This window comes from Schistocerca piceifrons, chromosome 9, assembly GCF_021461385.2.
Source record: "Schistocerca piceifrons isolate TAMUIC-IGC-003096 chromosome 9, iqSchPice1.1, whole genome shotgun sequence".
Classification (NCBI taxonomy): Eukaryota; Metazoa; Arthropoda; class Insecta; order Orthoptera; family Acrididae; genus Schistocerca; species Schistocerca piceifrons.
The window spans coordinates 130,185,246-130,199,570 of NC_060146.1; the positions used below are offsets into that span (position 1 = coordinate 130,185,246).

The 14,325-nt window shown below is 39.0% G+C and overlaps 1 protein-coding gene across 6 annotated transcripts in view; it reads right to left on the reverse strand.

Annotated features, from left to right (window-relative positions):
• Positions 1–3,328: 3,328 nt before the first annotated feature.
• Positions 3,329–14,325, reverse strand: part of LOC124717211 (pyruvate carboxylase, mitochondrial) — a 371,895-nt gene continuing 360,898 nt past the window's right edge. For all 6 annotated transcript variants that reach the window (XM_047243993.1, XM_047243997.1, XM_047243992.1 and 3 more), the window contains 2 exons: positions 8,474–8,763; positions 3,329–4,348 (listed from right to left, as the gene is read on the reverse strand). In XM_047243993.1, coding sequence (XP_047099949.1) covers positions 8,515–8,763 — 249 coding nt within the window. In that variant the 3' untranslated portion in view covers positions 3,329–4,348; positions 8,474–8,514. The remainder of the gene's footprint in view (positions 4,349–8,473; positions 8,764–14,325) is intronic.

The following is a 14,325-nucleotide window of genomic DNA, read 5'->3' on the forward strand; positions in this document are numbered from 1 at the left end:
GGTGAACCTCACCATACAGCTATTGCTGCCATTCTCCTGTTGTATTGCGAAGTACTCACGATCGCCAAAGAATCAAATCTGTCGTTGAATCTAAGCGAAACTTTGCACTGAGTAACGAACACTTAAACTTTACTGCAGCATGGTGGAGTGTGCCTATGGCCAGGACGTGGTCATAGGCAATACAATACAGCAACTGGTCATCCTTCCAAAATGATGTTGCATAATTGGCTGGATTAGTGGTGGTCCTGGGTTTTGTTAGCTGGCCAACATCCCAAACTAGTGTGCCTATGGCTGAAAAAAGTTCTCGTGTCTACTTGCTGGGTGGTCAAGCAACTGGGGAACAACGGGCATTTCTGTATTGTGTGTGTCTTCAGATCGAGAAGATGGTCCATTTAAACTTTAATCTTTTTAATGGCCACCACCGTATTGAATAAATTATTAATTTCTCACAAAATGATGGCAATTGAAATCTGTTTATGGATTTTAGTAGTTCTGCGTTTACAGAATCATTAATATATGGTTTCTTACCTTTCTGTAATTAGTTTGATATTTAATTCGCAGTTGAATTTTTTTGGCACTTCGAAATAAAAATACACAAATTATGGATACAGCAACAGTTTGTTCATAATAAAAATGTCCCAAATCTCTCACCTGGTTTCATATTCAATAATTACTTCATCCTTTATTTCTGGCCTTGCACCGCTGCACATGTGCTTGTCACAACATGTGGTGTTCCTCAAAGCATTCGTAACATGTTGTGTGACAAGTCTGACAGTTCTCAGAGGTGGTGTTCATCTGTAAAACATTCCATTTCCGTAAGTGTACATTTAGTACTCTGATACTTCCTTGCTGCTTTTCTGTCCCCCACTATCTCTCTTATTCTCTCCTTATCATCGTCGTCGTTTAGAAAGAAATGAAGTGATTCTTGTTTTCTGGATCTTTGCAGCAAGCTAAGTAAAAATTAACAAAACAGTTTAATTTCTAAATGTGCTGTGGTTAATAACAATGAAAACGTGAAGTGTGTCCTGCAGTAGCTTCAAAGCTGTGAGATGTAACAAGGTGAATGACTTAAATTTTTCACTTTTTTCATTCTGTATCTAATACAGGTGCACATCTCATATACCACATGAACAGGAATATGTGAAATTTTTGTTTTTACAAACACTCATTTAAACGTACAGCTCTGTTTATATTTATCTTCTTGATTACAATGACGCACTTTGTTTATTTAAAGGCAGAGTAATTAAAAAGTATAGGTAATTTTATTTATGACAATGTCATATAATGGAAAAACACAGAGTGAGTAATCAGCAGAGGAGTTAATGTTACCACTCATTGGGAAGCCAGCACTCCCAACTTTCCAAGAACATATTTGGAATTATCTGAAATTAACTAACTTGTGAAATAATTCACATTAAAAGTTACAGCCCTCCAAATTTCAGTCGCCTATGTTGCCTTAATGATTGCTAGATTCTGAAATTTGATAACAATTTTATTGCTGTAATTTTTCTGAATCAGACACCACCTCTCATTAATTAATCCAGTCAGTAACTAAGATTTTGAGTAGAGTACTTTAGAATCTAAGTATTTATTTCAAGATGGATGTCATACTCATAACTATGGGATTCCAAAAACCGGGTAATAATAATGTTTCATGAACTGTTGTGAATTACTAACCTGAAACATTTTACAGAAACCGAACAATAGTATGGTCATGGAATCCATGCAAAACAGTATAGTCTAACCTTGCCGAATTTCAAAACTACATAATGTTTCAGAATTCACAACATGTTCTTACACTTGTCTTTAAATTGTCAACCGTAACACAAAGTAGTCAGCTAGTGGCTTGCAAGCATTCAGGTAACACCTCAGCCACTAAGGAAAAAAAAAATCTGTACCCGACAAGCACATTGCAAACGTCTACATGTCGGATCACATTAGACTGATACACAGGTAACAAATATGTCAGTCCATATTAAAAATTTGTGACCAGCATATTAATTCATGTGAAAGTCTGAATCTGGTTAGACTGATGCTCACAATGTGTCGGTTCAGGTGAAATTCTGCACCTCAATGTCATAAGCGCAGTGAGTGTGTGTGTGTGTGTGTGTGTGTGTGTGTGTGTGTGTGTGTGTGTGTGTGTGTGTGTGAGGAATATGAAATACCTTGAGGTCTTAAAATCTCTGTCAAAGCAGTAAATACTCAATTTAAAAGAACTGAAGATCTGCAAATGTTAATTACATGTCAGTATTGTAAATTATGGTGATAATATTTTGAGCTGTTTTGTGTGCACTGTTATAGTCATGTTTCTGTCATTATATATATTCTGACACTGTGAACTTTAACTAAACCTATGAGGCTGCTTAACAGTCAGGTAATTCTCCTTACTCACATGCTAAAAAGGGAGATGATGTACTTTCATTTACCTGTATGGACTGAAGTGTGAAACGAGAACCACCAACTAGGGTATAGTGCAAATATACTGGGAGGAGCCACCTATAAAACTTATTTCATGTCCAGTCTACAACATCTACATGTACCTGGATCTACCCTGTGTCACATCAGTTTTGAGGACTTCATTTCAATTTGACTAGATAGGAGACTTCACAATGCTTCAAAACTAAGTGCAACAACAAACTACAGGTAAGCAGAATATATAAAACATAAGCAACAAATTTAAAACATGCTGATGATAAAAAGAAGAAAAACACTTAATATAAATAGATTTATTTTTATTTTTCAAATTTTAAACAGAACACTATACAGTTCCATAATTAATTCTGAATGGACAATTTATAAGTTCAGGTGTTCAAAAAGTGAAGGTTACAGTAAATGAATGAAGTATATACAGTGAAAAATAATTTAAGAATGAAGTAACATTTCAAATGTAAAATTCAGAATTCATAACAATGAGATAAAGATTGTAACATCATCCAACATTTATTTCAACAGACTTATCTGTTCATCAGCCTTGTGAATGTTATTCATTTTTACTTATGTATCACAGCTTCAGTTACATTCAACCCAAAATTAACCAATGGTACATTAGAACCAATTTTTTTGTTTACAGAGATGTGTTACAATTTGACACGAAGCATCTTTCTAAAATTATAGCAATCTCACAACAGAAGAAATTGTGGTGGCCCTGGTTTCTGAAACTGTTGACTTGCTGTTTGGCATTCTGTAACTGTAAAAGGTTCATTTCTTACAGCTCATCTTTCTGATGATTATTCATTTTCCCATTTACCTGTTGTAAATAACTTCACATGTTTTTCCTGTAACTTCCAGTTTGTACCATGAAGTGGAGGTTTTTTTTTTTTTTCACACACACACACACACACACACACACACACACACACACACACACACAGATATGGGGAGCGGTGTGAGTGCTCGAGATTTTCCAAAAATTGTTACCAATTACTTTAGAGAACACAAAAACGGCAGCAGTATCATAGTATGACAGTCCCTTTTCTTTACAAACGAACTTAAAATGAGACAGCCACTGACATTCTGACTTCCCCATATTTTTCTGAAGTAAGGGCTTGGTACAGTACAAAATGTAAGACTCACAACAGTAACAATTGTACTTCCCAGACACTAGCCTGTAATATGAAAATTCAGATTTTAAGGGGAAAAATACTATACTATATATCTTTTCTTATATATGTAAAAATATTTATCAAAAAGGACCAAAGAAACATACATGAAAATTACACCCATTTTTCACAACAATAAATAGTCACTATTCAGTTACATGGCAGCATAAAAAAATAAATAAAAATAAAAATGCTAGGCCCACAAAATTATCACACACACAGTCAAGCAGCATATTCTTCCAGCTACAGTTTCACTCACTAACACTTGACAGTAAGAGTTACCAGCACATTTTATCTCAAGTATACACACCATTTATTTGCACTTATGGTAACCAGCTACAAACTCTCGCATATAAACACCTAACAGTCGTAAAATTTTACTAGAGCCCTATGAACCACATCAACCATTTCAACATCTTATAACTCTATATGCTATTTTCACCAACAGAGAGAACTTTGAAAGACTTTCAATGGAAGCATCGCAAATATAGCCGTAAGAATTGTTATATACATTTACATGACCTGCAGACCAAACTGCTTAACGAGGTACCTCGGCGGATTTAAAAATGAAACAGCCCTAAGGTCTGAGTAAGTTTCTACAAGGAGTCTTCTGGCTGCAGATACCACAAATGGGAATCATTCTGTGATACGGTAAGTTTTTTGACACACCACCACTACGACAGCAATTCTAGTCTTCAGACAGATGTTTCCTGTTGCAAGTCTTAGCTTAAGATGTTTGTCAGTAAGCCCTGAAACACACAATTAGTATACATTAGAATCTGAATAATTTAACTAGAAAATAACTTGACAAGTGATCATGGGTTGGAAATTGTGAAAATCTTTACTATCTCTGCTTTTACAATTACAGTTTTTTAAAGTATACTCTATCTGATGAAAAGTATCTGGACACCCTTGCTCGATGGAGAATTGACCTCTAAATGTCGTACATGGTGGAGCTGCCAGCATAAAAGGAGGTGGGGAGTTTTGTGTTATCAGTAGAGAAGCAGTGACAGCTGAATGGGTCAGCCAGGATAGCTCGGTGAGTTTGAATCTGGACTCGTCATTGGATGTCAGCTGTGTAATAAATCCATCAGGGGTATTTCAACCCTTCTAAAGCTGCCCAAGTCAGCTGCCGTTGATGCGATAGTGAAGTATCGACGTGAAGGAATGAGCACAGTTAAATCGAGATCAGGGAGCCCTCACATACTCACAGACTGGGACTGTCTAACATTGCAAAAATTAACACGATATCATTGAAAGGAATCACGTGAGAGTTCCAAAGTGTTACTAGCAGTACAGCTAACACAATGACTGCACACGGAGTTAAAAATAATGAGGTACGATGGTTGGCAGCTCTTCACGGGCCACATATTTCTGCAGTCTGTGCTAAGTGACACTTGACACGATGTAAGGAGTGACAAGCGCTGGACAGTGGATGACTGTCGCAGGGTATAGCATTTTTCATCACTCCAAATCACTCATTTCCAATCTGATGGAAAGGTACGAGAGTGGTGAATGCGTGGATAATCATATGTAGTATCAACAATGAAGTATAGAGGAGGAGGTGTTACAGTATCATGGTGTTTTTCACAATTAGGGTGTGATCCACTTACTGCTACAAGCACAAAGAAATGAACTCATTATTACAACATTACACACTATTTACAGTAGTGGAACAGTTCAGAAATGATGCTTGATTGTATTAGCACGACGACGCTTACTACGATAAAATAGTATATGTGAGGCTTTGATTTGTCAACAATAACATTCCTGAAATGGACTGGCTGGCCCAGAATCCTGACGCGAACTCAGTGGCACACCTTTGGCACAACTTTGAACGATTACTCAACTCCAGACTCCAGTGTCCAACCACACTACCTTCTCCGGTTTCAGCTCTCGGGGAAGAAAGGGCTGCAATTCATCGACAGATATTCAGACACCTCACTGCCTTCAGAAGAGTTCAAGCAGTCACAAAGGTGAAGGATGAGCAAATTCCATATTAATGTCTACTAACAGGTGTCCAGATACCTCAAATCAGGTAGTATATTATTCATAAATCCAGAGTTTCAGAATACGTGTAGAATATCTACAGGACACAGAAAAGAAATGTACACCAAGATGGAATAGAATAATTTACTACAACCCAACTTTTAAATAATTTTCTATTCTAAACATAGTGCATACACCACAAGTACTTGATATTGTTATAAACGTATAATTGCTGTAAGCTAAACTTTATTATTCAATGTATCATTTTCAGACAACTGATGATAACAGTGTAATTTAGTATTCATAGATATATATATATATATATATATATTTTTTTCCATGAAAAATTCTAAATATACGATCCACAAAAACCATATGGTCTTCTAAATTCGATCCTGACAGTAATTAACTATTCTAGGACTGGTATATATTAATTGAAATCCCTTTTTTTCCACTTTGCAACAAATAAAGTGTGTGTTCAAAATTATCTTATTTAGGAATGTTCAAATCTTGGGGAAAAAAAAAAAAAAAAAAAAAAAAAGGCTTATCAAAATTCCACCAACTTTCCTGCAAAGAATGTTAGTTCATAAAATATTCAAATCAGAAAATTTAACTTTCCACAAAAGTCCTGGCGAGTTTCAGAAATTGCAGAGTATATTAAAACTTATAAAATAGTACCTACTTCTTTTGATAATAAAGCTTAATTATGATAATTTCGCACCCCCCCCCCCCCCCCCCCAAATTTTTTACTTCAATATCTAAAATGTAATAGCCTCATATTTACCATTTTGTGATTTCTGTATTATGTGTATTGCACAATAAGCCGCAGTCATCAGCCAGTAATCAAAACGTAAACATTTGTGTTGGTCAGTTAGAAGCAAACTTTAATCAGTACCAACTCTAAGTTGATCAATGCATTCATTCAGCAACATCAAGAAAAGATAGAGCATTACTACCGCTGATATGACACACTGAGCTGCAGTTGGGCAAAACAAAAGAAGTGTTGCACATTGAGCTTCTCGTCAAAGACGCCTTGCTTTCAGAAGGAGGCTTTCGCCAAAAGCTCAATGTTTAACAGCCCTTTTGTTGTGCGTGTCTACAACTTAAGGTGTCATCTTTATTGTTGATATTCCAACCTGGAATTTCTGTTGTTTAATGTATCCATTTATTTATTCAGGTCTCACATAGCATTTAATGGGCACAGTTATTATGTTAGTTGTCTGTGTTGACACTTATGAAATTTTGAGTTGCTGACTTGTGTGATATAATTGTCAAAGTCGCTAACTAAAAGCTGATCATCAATATGGTTAAGGCTGTGGTGTGATGTAAAAAAAAAAATCACCATTTACTTTTGAAAAAACCTTAATTAGCTGGATAAAAATAGTGAAGATTAACATCCACAAGACTTAAGAGCCATAAGAACAAGCCCTAATGTGTTGTTCTGTGATGTAACAATGGTCAATATCTAATTCTAACATGTAATGAAAATACCACAATGTCACTTAGTTCCCGCAACTGTATTCACATATTTCAAAATCATTTGAAACCCCATAATCGGAGAAGCAGGATCGTAAGAGATTTGGACCCAGGGCCAAGGCACCCTACGCTTCTTCCTCCACAGGTTAAGATTTTTTTTTTCCCATTTGCTTCCCCTGGTCCTCCTCAGACTGATGTATGCCACCCTCCTGGACACTGACCTCCAAGCTATCACATTTCCTCCTCCTATTTATCAAGTAATTCATACGTGGTAATCAGTTTAGCCCATCCCCAATCAGCTGTGACTGGACACATACCTAGTGAATGAAGTATACAACTGCGGACTGATAACTAGGGAGATGATTAGCCAAGAAAAAGTGCACATCCTCTGCTCAAAAGTAGCAGTGATGTTCAAATAAGCGAGAAACAAACTTATACTTTGTGACAATGCAAATAATTTACTGTACAGGCATACAGCTTTCCTCTGCAAGAACGCCACTGTAGATACAGTAATCATTTATCCAAACAGCAATCAATCAAAACATTGGTCAGTCAAAGTACTCCAGTCAGCAAAATTTGTGAACGTCATATAGACATTCCACTGGCACTGGTACGCACAGTACCTTTACCAATCGTAGCAAAATCGACAAGTATGCAATGTTATAAGGGATTAAAATAACTGACAGTCATTGGCAAAACCGAAAAGAATTCATGGATGGAGACTACCATTTTTACTAGATGGTATGATGCTGAATGAGACCCAATGTCAAAAACCATCTGTTTGCATCTGGAAATTCTGGAAATGATTTTTGTTGTTAACGGCAATGAGTAAGCCTTTGAACCTTTAATTTGAAAGACAAAATGGGAACCTTAACTTTTTTATGCCTCCCCCATTACTTCAAACCTCCACTCTAAGGCCCAGGGAATCACTGAAAGCTTCAAACATTTTAACAGGAAGGTGGGAGATACTGCCAAGGAGATTACAATAGAAAAAGCCTGGAATGAGTTCCTTCCTTCAGATGAGTTTATCACAGCAACTATGGATGCACCACACAGCCAATTTGTACCCAAATGGACTAGGGCTGATTCTATAATCTTCTCTGAAGATAAACCAAGTCTGACTTCTTTTTCTAAGCTCATGGGCCCAATTCACAGGTAATTAAGAACTTTTCACATATGCAATCAGTTCTCTTGTTTTTCCATGTTATTTGTAAGATGTGTGACACAAAATAAGTATGTACACATTTATCAATAATTCAGCATGTGTTTCTTTCACATTCCTATGAATGCATAAACTGCAAACATGCCACATTACCAATTGTTTCCAATTCCTGATGATACTCTACTGTAATTACGAACAGCCAGTTTTTCAAATGTTCTGATTAACAGAGGCTAAACGTCCCTCTCACCTGTAGTGGGTCTGTCCATTTGGCACACAATGGCAGCGAGCTTACTCTATCGTCATAAGGAGGTCATCTCCCTCGAGCTTCATGTTAGGTTCGATGTCCAGCTTCTTGACGACACCTGATATGGGTGCCTGGACCACCATCTCCATCTTCATGGCTGACAGAACCACTAGCGCCGCACCTTTCTCCACACGGTCGCCGACCTTCACCCTAATGTCTATGACGCTGCCCGGCATGGGCGCTCCCACCTGTCCCTTCACAGACTTGTCTGCCTTTGGATGGATGTGCAGCTCCTGTTCATAGAGAACACATGTAAGTTGAAAATCATTTTAATGGAAAAACATTTTTGTGCAAATTCTATATTGTGAATGAAAATGTTTCCAATGTTTCCATAAAAACTGGCACAATGCTCTTTATTTTCAGGTGGTGTAGGTGTCCTAAAATGCCAACATTTCAGAAACATGTTTGGGAACATTTATGTAGTTACTTTGGTATTTCATTATTTAGTGGAAACCCTATGCAAGCAAGAGGTAAATACAAGAAGGATTAATTTATTTATAAAGCCAAAGTGCTGCTTGCTTGTCTTGTCTACTGCTTGTTGTGTAAGTTAAAAAGGTGAATAGGAGAGAGAGAAAGGGAGGGAGGGGGGAGGGGGGGGGGGAGGGAGAGAGAGATTTTTATATATATATATATATATATATATATATATATATATATATATATATATATATATATATATATATATATATATATATATATATATATATATATATATATATATATATGAAAGCAGCCAGTGTAAAAACATAGGTTCGGTACAATCTCAGGGCCACTTAATGAAAAATGCGAATGAGCAAAGCTCCACTTTCTGGTTCAGAGGGGCCAGCCAGGACGAACAACCACCGTGTCATCCTCTGCCAACGGGGTCATTTGGATACAGTACAGGGAAGTCTGTGGACAGAGTACTGCTCTCCTGGCTATTGTTGGCTTTCTAAGCCTTGGAGCCAGCACTTTTCACTCTAGTAGCTCCTCAGTTGGCATTGCTGGGCTCAAGTGCACGCTGTTCCACTCCTCCCACCAAAAATCCCTGGCAGTGCCGAAAACTGAATCCGGATCTTTTGCACAGCAGCCAGACATGACGACCACAGAGTTACGGAGATGAAGCATTCACAAATGAACTTTTAGAGGCTGAAGGCCAGTGGGAGCAATACAATGATGAACATATTCGCTGATTAATGACAGCAGCAGCAGCAACATAGCACAGATTTCTTGTTAAAAAAATCGATAAGCATTACAGTTTTGTTTGTGTAACTGTATGATTAGTGTTCATTTGACTGATCCATTTTCAGTAGCTTATTACTTCAACAGCTTTGTATTGTGTATGATTTCACCATACACAATTACAGACAAAGTTATGAAACATAATTTGTCAGGAGAAACCACAGTAATGTAACATGACATTTCATCAGGAAACACCAAGGTACACTGTTAGGTTTCTTGAGAAATGAAGATATTCATGTGAATAGAGAGAGAAAGAGTCTTGTTTTTAACTGAAGTGCCCTAGAGTGAAGCAAAACATTGCCACTACGCCTCTGTCTATGCAGAGGTGAGAATACATGCAGGAGTTGCACCTCCCGTGGGCGCACGTGGTGAATGGGCGTCTCCACCTTCTGTGGTGGACATGTTTTTCCGTGCAGCCCACGATTGAAGGTGTTATGGTGGTCTGCCAAGGAATAACCGAAGATGCTATATCAGCAATAAATGTGACATAAAATGAAACCAAATTGATTCACTCTTTTGTGTATGGAACAGGGAGAAGGAGCTTAGTGCTTATTGTAATGTGCACCGTATCACACATTGTTTTTACAATAAATGGTTTAAAGTGAGGAATTCTGGTTATGAACGATTTATGTAGCTATGAAGGAGAAATGAACGCTTTTTCCATTTGATTCAGGAAATCTTCAGATAAGAGGATCAGAGCACAACAAATAAGATAATTATCTGTGACTGACTAGCAAGACCAGCTCTACAAGATAAATTTATAGGCAACCATAGTGTACAAACGATATTAACAACTGAATTTATTTTACATACGTTGTGTGCGCCTCCAGAAGGACATAAGTAGCTGGTAGGTTCAGAGTCTCCCTACAAGCACTAGAAACAAATCACCATTTACATCTTGCTTGTAAGAAAACAACATGATAATTTTATGTTAATGTTAGTGACCCACCCTAGCTTCATGCGAAGAGCACTAAGCATCTATGACAGATTACTCGTCTAGCATAGTGACAATTTTGTTTACAGGACACTTTGCAGAGTTAGAATTAAAATTCACAGAACAACATCAGGTAATTGAATGTCATCACTGTCATACAGCTAACACGATTTAAGCAGTGCACACAAGAATCTCCTCAGCAGGCATAAATGCTATGTGCTCCATATTTAATCAGCATTTGAAGTGACACCTCATGGCAATGATGGGAACTGCTAGCTACAACATCACACTGTCAGCCTAAATGCAGCACCAGAACTGTGCAGTCCACCCGATTATTATCCGATACATCCTGCATCGCAGGTCAATTAGCAAATTGTCGGTAGTTCACACCAGCCTCCCACGGTGATAGTTCACACTTGCCTGACACTGCATTTACGGAGGCCTCACGCTATTCCGAGTTGGTACGGTATTCACTGCTATGTTGCAATGTCATCAATTTCACAGTGGTGGGGGACTCCAGTTTATCACAGTACAGCCAATTTCACACGAAATATTTATAAATTATACAGAAACCTTCCTCATGAATCAGTCTATTAGTGACAACTGTATCAAAATATGTATAGTAGTTCCTGCGATTAGCGCAAACATACAAACAGAAATTTCACTGAGGGACTTTATACAGAGTGGTCAGAAACAGTCTGAAAAGCTTGTAAAGGTGTTGCAGGATAGGTTGTGCTAAGAAATAAGTGTTCCAATTGATTTCCTAAAACCAAACAAGAGTGTGATTTGGCACTGGACAGTAGTAAGGATCAAACCCAAGGCAAAGGCTGAGCTGTTTCGTGTGCTATTATTTATGCTATGAGAGCAACTAACATCAATTTTATCTGGTAGGCCACTTGGCTTTGCGCACGCAACAGCCCAATTGGCTAACTCCGAATCAAATTATTTTCTGAACACTTATTTCTCAGCACAACCTGCCCTGCAACAGTCTTAGAAGCTTTCCAGACTGTTTATGTATAGGCAGAAGAAGATACATAGATAATGCATGTTTTGTTAGCCTCCTTTAGTTTCTTAGTTTTTAACCATTTAGAAACACAGTGACATTGAATAGCTACACTTCCTTTGAAATTGTTTCTAACACAAGTACTACTTTTTCATCTTTGTTTTCTTGTACCTAATACATAAACCATACATTCATGAAACAGCAAAATCTTTTACAAGGTCAATTTTTGAAAATTGAGTTGTTCAGAGTATAATTTGCATTTGACTGATGACAACAGTGTAATTATTGTGTGTGGAAACATTTATTTAACAAAACATTAGACACTTAAGACTAGAGAATCAACACGCACTTCAATATCTAACCTCACTAACATCTGATTGTTTAGGGTTGATATACTTCATCTGAAGCCTTACTTCTTTTCTACATACAGAAAACCATCTCCCTTTTTAAATTTTTTAATTCAGAAAATATTACTACTGAAAAATGTTGTTGTGTAATCACTCAAATTTATACTGGAAACCTTTCAAAATTCTAGCATCATCATTCTGCAGCTCTAATTTTTCTACACTCCTGGAAATTGAAATAAGAACACCGTGAATTCATTGTCCCAGGAAGGGGAAACTTAATTGACACATTCCTGGGGTCAGATACATCACATGATCACACTGACAGAACCACAGGCACATAGACACAGGCAACAGAGCATGCATAATGTCGGCACTAGTACAGTGTATATCCACCTTTCGCAGCAATGCAGGCTGCTGTTCTCCCATGGAGACGATCGTAGAGATGCTGGATGTAGTCCTGTGGAACGGCTTGCCATGCCATTTCCACCTGGCGCCTCAGTTGGACCAGCGTTCGTGCTGGACGTGCAGACCGCGTGAGATGACGCTTCATCCAGTCCCAAACATGCTCAATGGGGGACAGATCCGGAGATCTTGCTGGCCAGGGTAGTTGACTTACACCTTCTAGAGCACGTTGGGTGGCACGGGATACATGCGGACGTGCATTGTCCTGTTGGAACAGCACGTTCCCTTGCCGGTCTAGGAATGGTAGAACGATGGGTTCGATGACGGTTTGGATGTACCGTGCACTATTCAGTGTCCCCTCGACGATCACCAGTGGTGTACGGCCAGTGTAGGAGATCGCTCCCCACACCATGATGCTGGGTGCTGGCCCTGTGTGCCTCGGTCGTGTGCAGTCCTGATTGTGGCGCTCACTGCACGGCGCCAAACACGCATACGACCATCATTGGCACCAAGGCAGAAGCGACTCTCATCGCTGAAGACGACACGTCTCCATTCGTCCCTCCATTCACGCCTGTCGCGACACCACTGGAGGCGGGCTGCACGATGTTGGGGCGTGAGCGGAAGACGGCCTAACGGTGTGCGGGACCGTAGCCCAGCTTCATGGAGACGGTTGCGAATGGTCCTCGCCGATACCCCAGGAGCAACAGTGTCCCTAATTTGCTGGGAAGTGGCGGTGCGGTCCCCTACGGCACTGCGTAGGATCCTACGGTCTTGGCGTGCATCCGTGCGTCGCTGCGGTCCGGTCCCAGGTCGACGGGCACGTGTACCTTCCGCCGACCACTGGCGACAACATCGATGTACTGTGGAGACCTCACGCCCCACGTGTTGAGCAATTCGGCGGTACGTCCACCCGGCCTCCCGCATGCCCACTATACACCCTCGCTCAAAGTCCGCCAACTGCACAAACGGTTCACGTCCACGCTGTCGCGGCATGCTACCAGTGTTAAAGATTGCGATGAAGCTCCGTATGCCATGGCAAACTGGCTGACACTGACGGCGGCGGTGCACAAATGCTGCGCAGCTAGCGCCATTCGACGGCCAACACCGCGGTTCCTGGTGTGTCCGCTGTGCCGTGCGTGTGATCGTTGCTTGTACAGCCCTCTCGCAGTGTCCGGAGCAAGTATGGTGGGTCTGACACACCGGTGTCAATGTGTTCGTTTTTCCATTTCCAGGAGTGTATATTAAATGTCAGAGACCACCTTATACTAGAAGAAAAAACATGTCAGTTAACAAAATATCTCAAATATAAAATTTTTGCTTTTAGAACATTCTTTGTGGGCTTTTGTGTATTTAAATTGGACTCCATGAAGTCTTTGGACACTGCCGACATTTTGTAAAATTGTTAGATATTGTTAACAGTGGTTTATTACCAAGGAAGTGTTTTATGAAAATAGACAGTGATTGAAATCTAAATGCAAACATTGTTGTCTTGGTTATTTAAAGTTGTTAAAACACCAATTTTGCATCAACTGAACTAGAAGCAAGACATCTTTACAAGTCCTTTAAGGTCAGTAATATTACGGAGTGAGATACAGGAACAGATTGAATATGCCTTCACTGAGTAAAGCAACAACACTAAAAATAAATGTGGGCAGTAAACCAGCAGTGGAATCCTTTTTTATAGCTTTATTTGGAGTACAAAATACTTTAAAATATAAAGGGTGAGTCAAAAAGGATGTTACAACTTTAGGACGACACAGAAATTTCTTGAGATAACTTACAGAATCGGTAGGCATGGCATTTTACGGCAAACAACCTCAAGTTTGATTCATACAGTGCATCAATATCCCATACTGCCACCAGGAGAGCCAGCACAGTGAACAGTTAA